We start from the raw sequence: 20,101 nt of genomic DNA, 5'->3' as shown, positions 1-20,101 counted from the left end.
AAAACAAAAGCTATAACAAGAGACAAAGAAGGACCCAGTAATCCCATTTCTGGGTATTTATCTGAAGAAACCCAAAACACTACTTTGAGGGGACCTGTGCATCCATATATTCATTGTAGCTTTGTTCTCAATGCCAAGATGTGGAGGCAGCTTGGGTGTCTGTTGATGGATGAATGGATAAAGAGTAGGTGGTACATATATACAATGAAATATTGATTAGCCATGAAAGAGAATGGGTTATTGCCATCTGCCAGTGGCATGGATTGACCTGGAGGGGTGTTGTGCTGAGTGGAGTATATCAGACAGAGAGAGACAGATGCAACGTGATTTCGTTTATACGTGGAATCTAAGAACAAAATTAACAAAAACAGAAACAAACTCAGAGACACAGAAAACATTTTGAGTTGACAGATAGGAGGAGGGTTAGGGGTGTGGGTGAAAAAAGGGGAAGGGATCAAGAAGTATAATTTGGTTGTTACAAAGTAGTTATGGGGATGTAGGGTATAGCATATGGAATATAGTCAATAATATTGTAGAAACTATGTATGGGGTCAGATGGGTACTAGATTTGTCGGGATGATAGATGGGAGGGGTTGGGGGCAAGGTGAAGAAGGTGAAGGGATCAAAAAATACAAATTGGTCATGAAATACAAAATAGTCATGAAAATGTAAAGAAAAAACATAGGGAATATAGTCAATGATATGGTAATAACTATGTGTAGTGCCAGGTGGGTACTAGACTAGTCAGGGGAATCACTTCTTACATTATAAAAATGTCTAACCACTATGCTGTACACCTGAAATTAATATAAAATAATATTGAATGTAAACTGTAATTGATAAATTTAAAAAGGGGGGAAGTGAAAAGGGAATAAGAGGTCCAAATTTCCAGGTATAAAACAAATAAGTCATGGGAATGTATGTAATGTACAGAAGGGGAATATAGTCAATAATATTGTGATAGCATAGTACGGTGACAGACGGGTGCTGGACTTACGGTGATCACTTGTTTATGTATATAAATGTTGAATAACTATGGTGCACCCCTGAAACTAATATAATATTGTATGTTAGTTATATTTTGAGTAAACATCTTTTTTTTTTAAAAACTGTTCACGGTCATACAGCTTGTACATGACTTTTTCTCCCATAACAGGGTTTCCTCTGTAGAAAAGCCTAAAACAAATAGTGCAGTTCTTTATAGTAATTATCTTAGAAAGTAATGAGATGATTCTCTTCCATCAGAAGTTTCTAATGCAGAGACAAAATGGACGAATGGCTGTTTATAGTTTTATGTGTACATGCATTATACACAAGCATGTGTACTACTCACATCATTGTTGTACACATTATATTCTCTTCCACTGCCTAAAAACTTTACGGAGGATGTGAGTTAAATGTCATTATTTGACAATTAATCAGACAGAAGACCTCTGTCAGAAGTCACAAATTACCAGTTCATAGGTCAAATGTAACCTGCAGTCATGGTTCTTTTTGTTGTTGTTTGTTTTGTTTTCTCATTGGTTTTATAAAATACATGCAAATAAAGCTTTTTACATAAACTCCCAATTTCTGAGTTCATTTGAAAACCAGAATAGTGTTTCCCCTGGGCCTGAAATCCCATGGCGCATCAGTCAGTTGGAGCTGAGTGGTAGCAGCTCCCTTTAGACGAGCCTGTGCTCCATCTGGGTGCTGCAGTCTACATCTGCCAGCTTCATCCATTTAGTTTTCTCTCCAAGTGGGACCTCTCTACTCGTTCAGTCAAAATGGTAGAATATGGCCACCCTACACTTCCCAAAATGACAGTCACAGTTCTAGCCACATGGAGAGAAACAAATTAAATAAATGTTTCTTAGATACAACTTAAATAATTGTTTCTAAGTCCAAGTTCCAAATTCCCCTCTGTATACATTAGCATCTGTGACTTCTAACTTAGGTTCTAAGCACCAGTGCCACCAAATTGTAAAAAGTAGGAATTCTGAGCCTGTTTTTCAAACCCAAGATCCATCTCCCCTCTGATGGTAATTGCCTTTCATTCATAGGCTAATGTGTACTGGGTAAACCAGCCAGCTTGGCCAAGGGTAATTTGACACCTGAGACAAGCAGGGTTAGTCACATGCTCTCCTAGGAATTTGGACCTTGGACTTAGAAACAATTATTTAATCTCTCCATGTGGCTAGAACTGTAACTGTCATTTTGGGAAGTGTAGGGTGGCCGTATTCTACCATTTTGACTGAACGAGTAGAGAGGTCCCACTTGGAGAGAGAGAAATAACGAGAGAAGCAGAGATGAAGCCAGGCCCTTGGATGGCTGACGTTCTCCTGTATCTTTATGATAAACCCTGCTATTTGCATACATTGTCTTAAAATGTTTTCTGTCTCTTACAAATGCTTGTCCTATCCTTTAAATTTACTGACTTTCTCTCTCCATGCCTCAATTTCCAAATCTCTGAAAGTTAAAAAACAAGCCCTGATCATATATTGTTCAACCTTTCAGATGGGATTATAAATCTATACATATTCTTTGAAAACTGAAAGACATGATACAAATCTAAAGTACTATTACTATGACAGTTCTGACTTAACAGATGAGGGAAAGTGAGAAAATATTTGTGGCTAGAGCAGAGGATTCACATATGTAAGTAACAGGAAAAAAGAATGTATCATTGATGGGGCCAACAGTAAGGTGCCACTGTTAAATCAGTTAATGTTTAAAGCAAGAGGTTAAATGATGCAATTTTTATACCTGTCTGAGCAGTCTCTGCTCAAAACATAATTACCATAAAAATATTTTGTGTTTAAAGGAAAAATTTTACAATACAGATTTTTCAAAAGAAATTCAGTTTAAATGTATAAACTAATAGGAACTTTCTAAATAGTTGTATTGAATGAATATATCGTCATGTTAATTACCCAAAAAAAATCATATAATTTCATAACTTAAAAAAGCATTTTTAGAAAACTGTTCAGCACCCTTATTTCCTAGTTCCACTGAGGATAAGTGACTTACTAACATCCATTTCTATACGCGAAACAACAATTATCAAGCCTTTACATTTTAGAAATGTTTACAGAGCACGGTGATCACGATTATACCCCCAACTTAAGAACATTTAACGCATTAAATGGAGAAAAAAAAATGAACGAGCCCTACATACATGTGAGAAGCAACAAGGAACAAAATAAAGTCTCTGACATCAAGGACTACAAGGTCCAGTAGGAAGGCGGGAATATGTTCTCACACATCTGTGAATACAGGGAAGAGGAAGAGAGGTGTTACAATAGACACATAAAATGCCAAAGGCATTTTAAGAAACTAGGCTTCATATATACTGAGACTGAGGAACGGTTACATGCAGGTTGAAATGGCTCCAAAGGATGCGTTAAACACTGAAAGGTAGAGACAGCAGAAAAAGAGGTGGGGTACACAGGGAGAGGTATGAGTTGTCTTCCAGATCAGGAAACAGCATGACACCAACCATGCAGTGTGGTTTTTAGTGATGACTGGGTCAGTGGGACTGACGCACAGGGCACAATTAGGAAAGACATTCCAGAGGGCTGGGGGTGCCCCCCTCAGGAGCCTGCACCCTATTCTCTAGGCAGTGGGGAGGCACTGAGAGTCAGTGTGCAGGGGATTGAGCAGACCAGTCAGAAGAGCATTTCAGGAAATGAACTTGACCACTAAGTGTGGATTTGTTCATGTGGGGCTAAAATAGAAAATAATATAAGGTAAGAAGTGCAGGGCAATGAGACACAACAAAGGGAAGCCAAAGGAAGGGTTTGCTTTCAGAGGCAAACCCAATTGAATCTTTTAAGATTTAGAAAACAGTTGGATGTGAGGATTTGAAAGGGGCACAAATGAGGGACTGGGTAGATGGAATAATTCATTTTAAAAGTAATTGCCTACTCTGTCTAATGCTTCATTGAACTTTGCTAAGCAATTGGCAAGAGTGATTTACTGAATAGAGATTGAATATGGAAGAGTTCTATCTCACAGTTTCAAAACTGAGAATTTTAATTATGATCTGTGTCATTTTTATATTGGATACCAGCGATGTGGTTAGTATATACAAGCAAGTCTTCCCAGGTCTGGAAGCAGCTAGGTTGCAGATTAGAAGGGCTTGCTTTTAAGTGATGGCATCCTATAAAGAAAACTGAAATCTAAAGTAGGGGGTAATTTACTAAAGACATAATGAATTCATTTCTTACATATGTTAACAAAGTGAGGTAAAGAAGACAGAGAAGGAGTTAAAGGGCATTAGTCAAGGTTCTCCACAAGAACAGAACCAACAGGATGTGTACATACATTGAAGGAGAAATTTAGTTTAAGGAATTGGATCATGCAATTGTGAGACTTGGCGAGTCCAAAATCTGATGGGGTAAATCCTTTTTCCAAATAAGTAACATTTATAGATTCCAGGGATTAGGATATAGACCTATCTTTTTTTTTTGCTTTTGTCACAGCAACCACTGAAAAGATAAGACATCATGGAAAGATATGACATTATGGAAAGGAACATAGAGCCATCTAAAGCTGAAACAGTAAAGTATCTCAAGCTAATATTTTGTGCAGTATCAGAAAGACATCAAGTATCACGATGTTTTCCCTAAAAAATGTTGCAATATCCCCCAGGCAGTCCCATGAGTTCATTGTTGCTTGGCACCTCAGCATACAGTTTGAGAACCATGGATTTAAGGAGAGGTGAGAAAGGATATATAGACATAGAAAGTGTAGATTATATTTATAAAACAGTAGAAACTTAGGGAAGGAAAGTTAGAAGATATGCAGAAGATTAGCAAAGATAGTCTAAAGATAAGGTGAAAAGCAACAAAAAATAAAAAGGATATACATATGGACTACATCAAAATTAAAAACTTCTGTGCATCAAAGGACATGATCAATAGAATGGAAAAGAAACCTATAGAATAGGAGAAAATATTTGCAAATCATATATCTGTTAAGGGATCAATATTCAGGATATATAAAGAATTCCTACAACTCAACATCAACAAAACAAACAACCCAATTTAAAAATAGGCAAAAGACTTGAATAGATATTTCTCCAAAGAAGATATACAAATGGCCATAAATATATGAAAAGATGCTCAACATCACTAACCATTAGGGAAATATAAATCAGAACCACAATGAGATACCACCTCACACCCATTAAGATAGCTACCATAGACACTGACCAAAAAACAAACCAGAGAATAACAAGTGTTGTTAAGGTTGTGGAGAAACCAGAACCCTTGTACACTATTGGTAGTAATGTAAAACGGTGTGGCCACTATGGAAAAGAGTACGGTGATTCCTCAAAAACATTAAAAAGAGAATTATCATACCGCCTAGCAATTCTACTTCTGGGTATATGCCAAAAAGAATTGAAAGCAGGGACTGGAACAGAGTGTTTGTAGACCCATGTGCATAGCAGTGTTATTCACAATAGCCAGAAGGTAAAAGTCATCCAAGTGCCCAACAACAGGTGAATGGATAAACAGAATGTGGTACATGTACATACAATGAAATATTATTGAGCCTGAAAAAGGAATGAAATTCTGACACCTGCTATAACACAGACAAACCTTGAGGACATTATGAGAGGTGAAATAAACTAGTTACAAAAAGACAAATACTGTGTGATTCCACTTATATGAGGTATCAAGAGTAGTCAAATCCATAGAGCCAGAAAGCAGAATGTTGTTTGCCAGGGGCTGGTGGTTGGGTGTAAATGGGGAATTGTTTATTGGCTATAGAGTTTCAGTTTTGCAAGATGAAAAGAGTCCTAGAGATTGGTTGCACAACAATGTGAATTTTAAGTTACATGTATTTTGTCACAATTTTTTAAAAGTTAAGGGGAGAAGTTATGTGATTGGGATCAAATTTAAGATATAAGAAAGAGAGATTAAAGGAGCAAGATTTCTACTATAATCTGTTCTCTTAAGTAGGTAAAATATATGCTAGCACTCTATATACTCAATAAAACACTCTATATACTCAATAAAACATCGCTAGAACTCTATATACTTAATGAAACATTTCTCCCACGTTAGTACAATGTCAAACTTTAACCAATCTGAAATAAAACATACATAGTAAGTTAGTGAGATTTTAGTGTATTAATATTAACCATAAATATTTTCATAAAACAGCCTATGGAAGCATCAAGAATCCATTTTTATTTGTACATAGAATATAGTAAAATAGAGGAAATTATTTAACTATATGTAGAAATGTTGATGGACAGTAAAAAAAAATCATTTTGGCTATGCTCTTCATAGCTTAGCAAATATTTTCCCCTTCTCAGATTCCCTCTTTTGCTCAGAGAAACTTCTGCCATTTCAAAAATAATGCACCCAAGGTCCATGCAGCTTTTTAAAGTCAAACCGCTGTACTGTTAGAAAATAAGCACTTTCACCCTGGAGGATGCCAGGGTGAACTTCCCCCTTTGTCAGGGCTGAGCACACGGTGGTCCTTTCTAGGCATGAATATGCGAGAGTTATGCTTTTTCTCACCAGTACTTTTGAGAGTGCCAATTTCCTTAAGCAATTTTCCCTAGTCACTAGGACACGAATCAAGTCAAAAAATTGCAGATGAACTCTCCAGTTTTCTCTGTTCAACAATGCAGTCAACACTAGTATATCAGGGTGAACTGTTGTGTCAGGAAGAATTTGGTCAGACTGCAACTCCTCCCTATGTTTCTTAAGTCCAAACAAGTCATAAAAACTCATATTAAATTTTACTTATTCTGGAACATGAGGATCTGTTTGAGAAATGGGGCTTAGATAACAAGGTACAGAACATATCAACCACATTCGTTGTGATCCTTGTAAAGAAAAACAACTGTCTGCCTGCTACTTAGTAACTAAAAATACATTTGAAGAGTGATTTTGTTAACTTGGCCTTATACTATTGGCCTAAACAAAGTATTTGCTGATAAGCAGATTGTAATTTTGTATACTTATCAGTTCAAGGCTTTAGAAACAAAAGTCCCAGCTTTCTACCCAGAAAACTGTAATCTAGTAGTAGAAAAGTAGTACAAAAAAATTACTAAAATTACCCTTAAAAGGGGAAACAGCACACGTCCAGATAAGGAAAAAACCGAAAAGAATTTTAAATAATATCTGCTGTTACCTTGCAAATTAATCAAGTAAATCATGAATAATAGCTTGGTTAAACAATTAACGGGCTAATCTAAAGCAGGGCAGTATTATAGTTTGCTATGGCAGAATCGACCACAGAGAAATACTCAAGTCAAATAATCTCACTCGCAGTGGCTTTCTCTTTTTCGAATGAAAAGAAAAACTTGGTCTCCTAAATGCGGCCAACTGAAAAACAAGAACTTGACAGTCTGAGATTAATTAAAAACGTGGGAAAATTTGATGGGAAGCCGCCTAAAGTACACTAATTCTCATTTTAAAAAATGGGGCGGAAGTGACCTTTTACATTAAATTGTATAGATTACAGAAAGCGTGAACCAAGAAGGATATTGTGCACATCCTTTGAAAGCTGAAAGTGTACGTTCAGTAAGATGGTCATTTCCGTTTCTGAGCATCCTTTTGCCGAACCAGCGAATGGCGGTGTCGGCAGAGTCGCTGGAAGCAAAGCCATCGTGTTGGCTCCGTGGGGTTTCACCGAGGCGGAGCGGGAGAAGCGGCGGCAAGCGCGGGGGTCAGGGACTGCGGGCGGAGGCCTGGAGGTGACAGCCGGGCGCCGGGGGCCGCAGCCCCGCCTCGCGAACACCGCACAGGCCGCCCGGGCGCGCGAAGACGCTGTCGACTTGGCGGGGCGGGGCGGTCCCTGGTCGCAGGCTGATGACGCGCCGGGGCTGGCGGAGGAGCGGCCACTTCCTGGAGTCGCCGGCCGGGGCCGCTCGCTGCACTCAGCGCCGGAGCCGGGAGCCCGCGGCCGCCGCCATGTCCCACCAGACCGGCATCCAAGGTAACGGCGCCCGGCGCGGCCCGCGGGGAAGGGACTCCCGGGAGACCCCGGGAGAGCCGGGCGGGCTGCGGGCCTGGCTGGGCCAGAGTCGGGCCGGGAGCGCGGGGACTCGGTCCCGCAGGGCGAGCCGGGCCTCGGCGCTTCCGCGCTCCAGTGTCCCGGGCTCTCCCGGCCTGCGTCTCTCCCGGCCGCCGCCACGTTGCAGACGGACCTGAAATTCGCAGGAACGGAGGAAATTGGTTTCCGAGGCGGCCTGGGTGAAGGGGGCGTGCCTTCCAACGGCCCCTACATTAGCCCAACTTTCCCCCTTTTTATCAGGTAGGAAAGACCTGGAAAGGTGGAGGCGACAGGGGCTTCTTTTGCTGTCGAGAGACGGGAGAATTTTCCTTTTAACGGACCCAGAGAGATTGTTAATGGGGTTTTGATTATAAAAAGAAAGATGCTGGAACATTTTCATTTCCAGTAAGAGTCCTTCCCAAACTCTGATGTATTTTCTTCCAAAATGGGAACATGAACTGTGTTCTGCGAAATCCTGAGTATGGAGTGTTTTGATCTTTTTTCTTAGGTTCTCCTCTAGGGAACTGAAAAGTCTGATCGGTGTAGCTGCGTTTAATCATCCCATGCAGGCAGTTGAATGTGCAATTATGTCTCACCTCCATTATTTCCTTGTTTGAAAATGGGCAGTCTGGAAGCCTCATCACAATCAAATAATATGTCCCGGGGTTACTCGCGATCACTTAATGAGTTCTAATATAAACCCAAGCTCTTCCTGTTAATAGACAACGAATCTTTTCCCTAGTTGAACACTTCGTTGTGTTTTGCTCTCAACAGTCTTTGACACTACTCCACATTGCCCCTGCACACACAAACACAAGCAAAGGCTAAAACCTAACAGTGTTTTATTTGTCCGCGTTAGTTTTGAACTTTCAATGTGTAATTACTGACTTTCATGCCTGCACCTTATCGCAAGCACTAGTTAAATAGTGGTTCTTGCTGTCAGTATGCAATCCAAGCACGAAATTAGAACGAAATTGAAGCTTTAATAGGAACACAAGGATTAGGTTATTAAATATACATTTGCTCATTGAGCTTACTCCAGTCTTTGAGACGTACAAGTTAGAAAAATGTAAGCAGAAGAATAAGCTTGAATGCATTTTATTAACTTTCTTTAATCAGCATAGGACATCTGATATCTACTGTTGTTTTTAATGTGAAAATGTAGAAAATGAATTGTTGTTTTTGTTTATCATAAGCTTGAAATTGGACTAGAAGAGAATGAAAGTTCATTCTCTTCTAGTCCAGGCTTTCAGAAATTTTCAAACAAGCAATAAAGGTTTTTTTCAGAGTTGTAATTTGTTCATTATTGTGTTTGAGTAAATTTAATATATTCACTCTCGGTGTTATTTCTGCTGTGGAATTAGCTAAAACAAATTAGAACTAGTATTAACATACTTTTTAAATGCATTTATATTTCTTAGCTGTAGTGTCCACTATGTTTTACCTTAAGTTTTATAATTTAAATTACTGATAAGAGGATGCTACATACTCAAGATATTTTTCTTTGTATTATTCATTTTTCCTCACTTAAGTAGCATTAGAAAGTATTCTTACATAAGTATTAAAAATAGGATTATGTTTATCTTTTTCCACAGCAAGTGAAGATGTTAAAGATGTCTTTGCCAGAGCAAGAAATGGAAAATACAGACTTTTGAAAATATCTATTGAAAATGGTTAGTTAAACATTTTAAAATATTGCTTGTCCTTAATTATTGGATGTTATATTTTTAAACTTCTAAGTCGTCAGTGGTTTGAACTGTTAAGGTGAAGCAAGTTCAAAGCTTGCCTTTAGGTAACTTTGATCCTGTACATTTTGGGCATGTCCCGTGGACCCTTGTTTACCTTCTAAATTCTGAAAGTTGACTATCAGGGAAAGAAAACGATGTTGGTTTTTGGTGTGTCGTCTTCCTCTTACTTTTTGTCCCAGTTTCTGCACCACAATCAATTTCTAATGTCAGTGCTTTCATCTGGAATTGGAATCAGTAAACAGGTGATTATAAAATAGTTATTTGTGAATTGTTATTCAGTAAAGTTAGTTTTGAGGTAGAAACAAAGGATTTAAAACTCACATTTTCTCCATTTGATTGCAATCTGTACGTTGCAGAACTGATTCCCCTTCTTTTGGGAAAAAGTTCTAAGAATGTAACAAAGTATAAATTGATCCTTTCAAAATAATTCTGTTAGCAGACTAAAATTGGTTGAGTGGGAGAATCATTTAATTCCAGTAGCTTTGAATTTGAACAATTAATATAGCTACCTAATCACAAACGAATATGTTAAAATATTCCATTGGCCTAATTTCTTAAATACCTTGAAATATTTTGCGTTTGAAAAATTACTTGTTCTTTCATAAACTGGAAGTAAATATAACTTGCTTTCCATTTTCTACTTATATATTAAAAATACCAGAATAGTTTGAAAAATACACAGTTCTACATATGTTACTACACTCAACAGGAATAAATGTAACTGTAAAGCAGCATATTTTAGAAATACTGAGCTAAAATTTTAAATGCCGTCACTTCCTAACTGACTGGTTAAGTAACGAAAATGGAAAAGTTTAACTAGCATCTCTACAGAAGGAAAATGACACTATTTTCTAAATCATTATTTTCTAATTTTATTTTTGTTTTGAGAAAAAATTTTAAATAAATTACAAAGTATAAATAATATAACAAATACTTCCAGTTCCTCTTAATACTATTAAATTGGAATAGAATTTTATTATCTGGCTATGCTACATACTGTATGTTCATTCTCTTATTGAGAACATTTAGGCTATTTCAGTTTCAGCTGTGTAGTGCTTCAGTGAACACCTTTGTATATATTTGTAAGAGATTCTCTATGCAGAGTACATTCAGTTTTACTTGATTTTGCCAAATAGTGCCCCAAAGTGGCTATACCAATTTATGCTTCTGGACAGATTTTTAATTTGTAGCATTATGGCCATATAGGAGCTAAACCTGGTTTTATTTAACATTTCTTACTGTACAACTCAGTGTTACTTTCAGAACTGATCCTTTGAGTGGTAGTACACTTATTTAAATATATTTTGTTGATAACTTGTAGCATAAGCATTTTAGAAAATAGAATATAATCACCCATGTTTCAACCCATCCAACTCAACTGCTTATGATCATTTTTATCTGTTCCTTTTTTGTGGTTATTTTTTATATGTATGTTAATCGTGCTAGTCATATATTTTTCATCTGTTTTTAATACTATATATCATAATATTTTGTGTTGCAACCTTTTTCTTTTTGATGTGAACAATAGTAATTAGGAAATAATTATATATTAATTTATTCTTCATTATTCTACCATTTGGTATTTCATACCATTCATGTATTTTTTAAAAATTGTTCTTCATAGAGAAACTTGTGATTGGATCATGTAGTCAGCCTTCAGATTCCTGGGATAAGGATTATGATTCCTTTGTTTTACCCCTGTTGGAGGACAAACAACCATGCTATATATTATTCAGGTTAGATTCTCAGAATGCCCAGGGATATGAATGGATATTCATTGCATGGTCACCAGATCATTCTCATGTAAGTAATTTTTTTGTAACTTAAGTTTAACATTAAATGCTAGAAAATTTTATTCTGACATGTTTGTAGGCTAAGAGAAAGTTATGAAGCAACAGTCATTTCCCATAGAAGGGAATGATCATGGAGAAAATCGTTGGATTGAGAATGTGGAAGTAGGAGTAATGTGCTTAGATTCAGAAGTTTTGCCCTTGAAAGAGTAGAATTATTATTGATTTTAAATTTTAAAATCTGTGACAATTATAAATGACTATAGACATCTAAAGAATAAAGCTAATTACTTTGGTCTGAGTAATAATTGTAATAATTCTGAGAACTAATTGAACATTATATTAAATATTCTTTTTTTTTAAATTTTATTTTATTAAATTTATTGGGGTGACAATTGTTAGTAAAATTACATAGATTTCAGGTGTAAAATTCTGTATTACATCATCTATAATTAAATATTCTTCATAGCTGCCATTCAAGTGATATACACAAACTTTTTTAGTAAAATTAGTTAATAGATTGACAAAATAGAACAAAAGACAAAATTAATATATGGATACTGCCCAGTGTTTTAAAATGTAATTCTCTTGTTTCTTGTAGAAAAGTAATAATTTTTAAAGGTATCTAGATAGCAATCTCAAAAGTCATTCCCTTCTCTATAATTCCATATGTCCTATCTGAAAGAAATACTGGATTTGACCATGTAAGATTATGAAATGATTTCTGTTGGTTGGCAATTATCTTTAGTTTTCCCTAATGGTATTAGAGCCTTTAATAATAGTATATATTGTTCTTTTCACTTATGTGTCCCTCATACAGTGGTATATGCCATAGGTATGCCATGCATATTTGATTCTTAACTTAATTAGTAATATCTAATCTGGATTTGTTTTTAGTAAAATGTTAGTATCAAGGGTGCTTCATTCCAATGTTTTCTTCTTCATGTTTTAAAATATTGTTTTAAGTAGCTTTTTATTCTTGAACTCATTATATTTTGAAAAATTAGTAATTTTTTAAAATTTAAAATTTTTCCACTTTTTGAAAAATATTACTTATAAATTGAAATCTACCTTAATAGGCAGTGATGGTTATGACAGTTATTTGTAGACACATACTTTAGCATATTACAGTCAATGGATTTCAGCTTTATCACAGTTTATTTTATTTTTAATGTGCTTGAAGATTTTAATAAATTCAGAAAGTGCTTTCTTTTGTAATGATAGTTTTTATCTATAAACTTCTAAGGAAACTTTCACTAATTACTAGGTTCGTCAAAAAATGTTGTATGCAGCGACAAGAGCAACCCTGAAAAAGGAGTTTGGAGGTGGCCACATTAAAGATGAAGTATTTGGAACAGTAAAGGTACAGAATTTATGCTTTTATAATTATACATGATTGAAGAACTAGGTAATGAGTAATTGATAAGAATTCATATTGATGATTCTGTAAGCATAAGAGAGAAAATATTGTTATATTTCATATATGCAGGTTAACTGAAATATTGTACTTATCCTTTTAAAATATGTTGGAATCTCCTTTGTTAGACTTCAAAACTAGAATATAGCTTAGAGATGATCTAGTTTAACCCTTCGTTTAGTTCAGCCTTTTCATTATAACGATGAAGAAATAGGCTCAGAAATATGAGACTACTTGAAAGTGATTTTTAGATATTTTGGGCATATGTACCCACATTGTAGAAGTAGTAACTATGTTATTTAAACCAGAAACTATGTTATTTAAATTTACTGAGACAGGTAAATTGATTTGATAATTAATTGCGATAATTAGTTGCTTAATTAATATATTTAACTAGTCAAATTTTATGACAGAGAATTTACTGTTACAAAATTTGTATGTAAATACATGTATTTATACATATACACATAAACTAAGAAAATTGAAATACATTTTGTGAAGAGGGTTTGATTGTGATTCAAAAAGTAATGTAATCTGGTAGGTAGAGCACAATATTAGAGGGAATACTTTGTTCACCATTAATTGTGAGGTGGCCTACTTTCTCAATTCTGTCCTCAGGCTTCCAAACCACAAAATTTTGATGAAAAGTAGACCTCTTAGGAATATTTTTTCTTTTAAATAAGAATGATCATTTTCTGTGAATAATTATAGAGAAATTATATAAATCACAGTAATAATTCAGAATCTGAATATACTGATTTTTAAATCATTATAGGGCAGGCTTCCCCAGAAGGTTAATTATAATTGTTAGACTTTGAAGCATGACCAAGTTCATCAGGTGGCTGGCATTGCCACCACCACACTCATACAAAAGACTTAGTAATTATAAAATTTCAGGAAATGAAGAGTAGATACTCCCCTTAAAATTTTTTGAAACATATAGAATAAAGGGTAAAAAAAAAAAGATATAATAAAATTCTTGACACTATTTTTTTTCAATTAAAATAGTTTCTTTTCTGTTAAATTAATTTTGTTTTTCCTAAGTAACCTCAGGTTAGACTTCTAGAGAATAACTAGTAATAGTACATTTCTCTGCTTACAGGAAGATGTATCATTACATGGATATAAAAAATATTTGCTGTCACAATCTTCTCCTGCCCCATTGACTGCAGCTGAGGAAGAATTACGACAGATTAAAATTAATGAGGTAAATTACCATTTTGAAACTATTGCAAGATTTTAAGTGTTTGAAAATACCATATTTTTAATGCATAGACATGGAGATAACTAGAGAATCTATAGGTTAGGTAGGTAGCTTACATTTATTCTGTTTAGTTTAGAGACAAGACTATGTGTTCAATGTGTTTTCAGGAGAAAAAGTTAAAAGTGAACATTAAATTTCATGTCAGTTTCATAAAGAGCTTGCTTATGTCTTTATTGTGTGTGACATACAGTAACTCTTCCTGTTGGAGGTACAACTGTTTTTAACTTAATACTTTGATACCTAATAAATGGAAAAAGTGTTACCCATTTATTGAAAACAATATTATATCTAATGAGGTTGCCTGAAGTAGGTTTGTTTTGTTATGTTACTTCAGAGAATAGTGATGACTAAAGAGAATAAAATATAAATGCTATAGGATGTTTAGGATTTTTAAAAGTTCTGTAAATTATCTTCTATGAACATTACTTGGATGCGCACATATATTTATGGGAAATGGTTGTTTGGGTACTTGTTTAGCATATTAGAGTCAAATTTCTCCCATATTAGAGTTTGTCATTTTTTTATTGTGTTTACTGCAGCCATTCTAAGTTAGAAAAGCTACTGTATTTCTACTGGGATTTATAGAAAAGAATAAGTAGCAGAAACCACTATTCACTAGTCTGAGTAACAGACTAATAGGAATCAGTCTGGAAAGTGAGTATTATTTAAGATTAACATGATAGCAAGAATCTATCTTTATATTATTTTAACTCAAATTATGTGAGTAGGGATTTTTATGTGATTTTTTTTTTTATAAGTTTGATAGTTTGTTTTATCCCTTGCAATCAGAACCCAGAGGATCGTATTGGGGTATGCATTTGCATATGTTCTATGATGTTTTCATTATCCAATATCATTTATGCTGTAGAATCTCCATTCCTTTTTTTTAAAGTAAAATTTATTTTGGAGTTTCTGTTGCAACACTGCAAATGAGACCCTGTACTAGCTATCATTTATTGAGTATAAAAGTCTTTAACATATGCATTGGAAGCTCTCTTGAAGTAATCTCTTCTTCCAGTACATGTACACCCATGTTCTTAGTAATGAAAACTCTAAGTCTGGAACTTCTGCAGTAGTATAATTTGTTGAACTGTGTTGTGTCTTTGTATACTGTTTGTATTCCTTTCAGTTCAGTGCATGGTGTTTGTGTTATATTTTATGTCTAACAGAACAAAGTTCTATACATATTGTATATATATCACACTGTTTATAAATTTTACCAAGTAAAATTTTATAAAGGTGTAATCTGAAGACACTTCCCTGAGCTTATGTAGCTCACTGCAATAGTGCCCAACATAAACAAAAACCCCTGAAGTTCTACTAACACTCAAACATTCACTGCCAACATGTTTGTAAAGATGTGTCAAGTACTCTGCATGTTGACAAAGTGCTACCAGAATATTAACAAATGTGAAAAATTATTTGCTTTTTAAGTTCGTAGTGTTTTAAGTGTTAATTTTAATTATACTAAAATGGGTAAGGGTGGAATGGCACTTTGTAGAGGTCGGGTTGCTGTCTTTGCCATGACACTGCTGATGCTAAAACCTCATCAGTACATTCAATCTGTCATACTTAGGTACAAACTGACGTGGGTGTGGACACTAAGCATCAAACACTGCAAGGAGTAGCATTTCCTATTTCTCGAGAAGCTTTTCAGGCTTTGGAAAAATTGAGTAACAGACAGCTCAACTATGTGCAATTGGTAAGAGACATGATTATTATGAAAATGGCTGCTCTTTTTGGTAGTTTATGGCTTACAGAAATTTTTTTTTAATAGACTTTAAACTTTTTTATATGCTTCTGGGTTTTTTAGTCATACTTTTTAAATTACAAAAGTGGTATATGTTTGTTGTGAAAAAGTCAAACCTGTACCTCCTTGTCTCTTAGTAGTTTAATTATTTAAAATTTTTTTGTATCTGTTTTAATGAGTGCATTTTGTTTCTTATTGACAGGAAATAGATATAAAAAATGAAATTATAATTCTGGCCAACACAGCAAATACAGAACTAAAAGATTTGCCAAAGAGGATTCCCAAGGATTCAGCACGTTACCATTTCTTTCTGTATAAACATTCCCATGAAGGAGACTATTTGGAGTCCATAGGTATATGATACATTTGTTTTTAACATGTTACTTTCAGTTTGCTTATTGATATTTTAGCTTATTTCTCGCCCAGAAGGCTTAGATGTAGTTTTAGGAGGTTTAGTATTTGCTGTAATTGAGATGCTGCTAATTGTATTATTATTTTTTTTTAACTTACAGTTTTTATTTATTCAATGCCGGGATACACATGCAGTATAAGAGAACGGATGCTGTATTCTAGCTGCAAGAGCCCTCTGCTAGATATTGTAGAAAGACAACTACAAATGGATGTCATTAGAAAGGTAATTACCTACCTATTTATCTAGTTTATCTTATTAATGTATTTAATACCTACTTATTTAAAATTTTTCAGTTTTGCTAGATTTTTATTGTCTTTTCCATGTAGATGATGATATATTGTGATTTATGAATGGAAGTATTTTTTTTCTTGTTCTCATCATAAATCCTTAGGATCTCCTCCACTCTCTAAGTGCCTGGGATGACCTATGTTGACCTCAGTTTCCCTATAGATCTGTACTCTTTAATATGTAGCCACAAGCTACTTGTAGCTATTTAAATTTAGGTATAAATTAAAATTAAATAAAATGTAAAGTTCAGTTCCTCAGTCACACTGGCGACATTTTAAAGGCTCATTAGCCACATGTGGCTAGTGGCTACTATATTTGACAGTGCAGAATTCAGAGAACATTTCCATATTGTAGGAAGTCCTGCTGGACAGTGCTACTAGAGCTACACATTTGTGATTGTTTCAAGACTTGTTGTTAATAAGGAACTACAGTCTCCATTTATAACTGAATCATGTGATGGTTGAGAATCTTTTGGGAAAGGAGGAACTGGGTATGAACATTTGCATTTTGGGAACTAAGCTACTGATTTTCTTAAATTTAGTTTCTTAAATGCATGTGAGATGTGGGTTTGGTTTATTCCTGTGCCCTTCAACTCTTAAAACACAGGTCCTTACAAACTACCACTATTTTAGCTACTGAACCCCTCACATTTTTTAAGTTCTTAAGATTCATCTTTTATAGCAGGGGCTGGCTGGCTGACTTTTTCTACAAGAGAACCAGATAGTAAATATTTTAGGTTTTGCCACGCCACATAAGATCTTTGTCACTTATTCTTCTTTGTTTTATTATTTTGTCTTGTTTTTACAACCCTTTAAAGATGTAAACCGCACTCTTTTAACTTGGGCTAGATTTGGCCTGTGGAACAAAGTTTGCCAACCCTGTTCTAGAATGATTTTAAGTGTCCCAGGTGATGAAGGGGCCATTAGTAATGTTTCTTGAATACAGTATATCAAAGCAGAACAACTTGAGAATACAGCGGTTATAGTGGTGGCATCTACTTTTAAACATTAAATTGGAAAAGAAAGAGGGAAACGAAAAAGAAATTATTACAGCTGATTGTATATTCAAGCAATTCATTTAACTTCCCCCTTCCTCCTCCCAAAAAAATCAAAATGAAACTATTTACATATGGTCTTTGATTCTCTCTTGCTGGAATGGATATTACGTATTTATTTGTGAGCATTCATACTTGAAAATTGGCTCATTGCTTGTCTTGAATGTTGTACTTTTTTTGAATGTTGTAGTTTTTCATATTGCATTACACTTGACTAATTTCATCTCTTACAGATTGAGATAGACAATGGGGATGAGTTGACAGCAGACTTCCTTTATGAAGAAGTACACCCCAAGCAGCATGCACATAAGCAAAGTTTTGCAAAACCAAAAGGTCCTGCAGGAAAGAGAGGAATTCGAAGATTAATTAGGGGTCCAGCTGAAACTGAAGCCACTACTGATTAATATCATTATATTAAGTATTACAATACTAGTTTTTTAAAAGTTCAGCTTTTAGTACAGGAGAACTGAAATCATTCCATGTTGATATATAGTAGGGGGAAAAATGTACTTTTTGAAAAATAGCACTTTTCACTTCTGTGTGTTTTTAAAATTAATGTTATAGAAGTCTCATGATTTCTATTTTTGAGTTAAAGCTAGAAAAGGGTTCAACATAGTGATGTTTAATTTTGTCACACTGTTTTCATAGAGTGATGATTCTACACTTTCATATAATTCTTAAAGTTTTATAAGTTGGGCCAATTCCAGAAAGTCTAATATCTAGAAGTAAGATACACTCCTTATTACTCTTTAGTGAGACACCAATTTTTTTTTTTTTTTCCTTTAAGGATGAGAGAACGACCTTAACATATTCATACTGCTTAATCAATATGTTAAGGACCAGGTTAAATTATTTTCTAAGGGGAAAATTTAGTGTGCCTAAGACGAGGTGGAAAGGTGCTTACTCTGAGGAGCACTGCTAACTGTCAGACTGTGGGATCATGTCTACAACTTTGAGAAACAGTGCTTTATTGCAGCAGTCTTCTATTTGACTTTTGGTTTTTAAAGTGACATTAAAATTTCAGAAGATCAGCTAACTCTGAAACCTGAAGGGTACAAGATATTTTCTGTACTGCAGGATTTCTGATGATATTGAAAGACACATTTAAATGGCTTTAGTAAATTCTCTTTCTAGTGCTTTAAAAAATTTCTATTTCAAAAGTAATAATACTTCATTATTAGTAGTGAGGCCAAATATTTATGTTCAGTTGAATATTAAATTAATATTCAAAAGCAAATAAAACTAAACAATGTTGAAAACATTTTAAACATCAAGACTGATTTCTCTACAAAACCATACATTTTATAGCAAATTGTGTTCTTTATCACTTTTGAGCAAATATTCAGATTTAATAAAATTGTTTTAAAGTCCTAGTACTTATCAACCTAACACAGATTAATAAACACTTAAGAATCTTATTTCAAAATATATTTAACTGTTTTCTAAAGCTTTGCATTTTCAGCTACAATCTACAGAGATTTTTGAGCCTCATTTTTCTTTGATACTTGAAATAGAGGGAGCTAGAACACTTCATGTTTGATCTGTTAAACCTGCTGCGAGAGCCATAACTTGGAACTGTTTTCTAAATGAACTGTGGGGATCCAGGATTTAGAATTTTTTGATCTAAACTTTATGCTGCATAAAACAAGTATCAGAAATGCACATTTCATAATATAAAATATGAAAACTCATTTTACACCTTATTATCTAAGGTAATATATGCACCTTTCAGAAACAATGTGTTCAAGTAAAGCATATTAGAATAATTATGGGTTGACAGATTTTTTTTTCTAGAATTAAGAGTATTTGTGTGGGGTTTTGTTTGTTTACAAATAATCAGACTATAATATTTAAACATACAAAATAATCAACAGTGATGTTGCACTTGTTTACTAAAGATAATACTTTAAGTTGTTCGTGGGTGCACACGTAGACACACATACACAAATTAGTGCATTAAGAATCCTGGAGCTGTGGTGCAGACCATAGCTGAAGCTGTTACTTTTAGTCAGGAAGAACGTAAAACTCATGAAGGTATAAAATAATTTAGTAGTGAATGTTTTTCTGTACCATCCATGTGCAATTAATTATACTCTAAATTCCACTACACTACAAGACAGTAAATGGACATTCCAGAATATAGATGTGATTATATAGTCTTAAACTAATTATTATTAAACCAATGATTGTTGAAAATCAGTGATGCATTTGTTATAGAGTATAACTCATCGTTTACAGTATGTTTTAGGTGGTATCATTGTAACAATAGAAGGTGAATAAAGTATTCCCAATAAATTTATATAGCAGTGAAGAATTACATGCCTTCTGTGGACATTTTATAAGTGCATTTTATATTGCAATAAATTTTTTTCTCTTTAAA

General features: G+C 34.5%; 1 protein-coding gene and 1 long non-coding RNA gene across 3 annotated transcripts in view; one reads left to right on the top strand and one right to left on the bottom strand.

Annotated features, from left to right (window-relative positions):
- LOC141570110 (uncharacterized) overlaps nucleotides 1–7,809 on the bottom strand; it is a 17,396-nt gene extending 9,587 nt beyond the window's left edge. Inside the window, exon 1 of the long non-coding RNA XR_012494006.2 lies at nucleotides 7,491–7,809. This is a non-coding gene — a long non-coding RNA (uncharacterized LOC141570110). The remainder of the gene's footprint in view (nucleotides 1–7,490) is intronic.
- On the top strand, nucleotides 7,785–20,101 carry TWF1 (twinfilin actin binding protein 1). Of its 2 annotated transcripts, XM_019748426.3 has the most exons (10): nucleotides 7,809–7,941; nucleotides 9,594–9,671; nucleotides 11,371–11,549; nucleotides 12,804–12,899; nucleotides 14,056–14,160; nucleotides 15,007–15,027; nucleotides 15,794–15,919; nucleotides 16,170–16,320; nucleotides 16,480–16,601; nucleotides 17,955–20,101. In XM_019748426.3, exons 1-10 carry the CDS (start codon nucleotides 7,815–7,817, stop codon nucleotides 18,123–18,125), a joined length of 1,176 nt encoding a protein of 391 aa, XP_019603985.2. In that variant the 5' UTR covers nucleotides 7,809–7,814; the 3' UTR covers nucleotides 18,126–20,101. The 2 variants fall into 2 exon arrangements, with proteins under 2 accessions (XP_019603986.2, XP_019603985.2); XM_019748427.3 differs by lacking the exon at nucleotides 15,007–15,027 and having other exon boundaries at nucleotides 7,785–7,941.

This window comes from Rhinolophus sinicus, chromosome 1 (genome assembly GCF_057876585.1).
Source record: "Rhinolophus sinicus isolate RSI-liver-muscle chromosome 1, RSI-T2T, whole genome shotgun sequence".
In the NCBI taxonomy this organism is placed as follows: Eukaryota; Metazoa; Chordata; class Mammalia; order Chiroptera; family Rhinolophidae; genus Rhinolophus; species Rhinolophus sinicus.
The sequence above is the reverse complement of the archived record's forward strand: the minus strand, read 5'-3'. Positions and strand labels throughout refer to the sequence as shown.

What these genes read in the sequence shown, in the direction of transcription:
- TWF1 (XM_019748426.3), top strand. Translation starts at nt 7,815, where the DNA reads ATGACGCGCCGGGGCTGGCGGAGGAGCGGCCACTTCCTGGAGTCGCCG. An exon ending in AGACTATTTGGAGTCCATAG is followed by an intron (nt 16,321 to 16,479) that starts GTATATGATACA and finishes TTTAACTTACAG; the next exon opens with TTTTTATTTATTCAATGCCG. An exon ending in AAATGGATGTCATTAGAAAG is followed by an intron (nt 16,602 to 17,954) that starts GTAATTACCTAC and finishes CATCTCTTACAG; the next exon opens with ATTGAGATAGACAATGGGGA.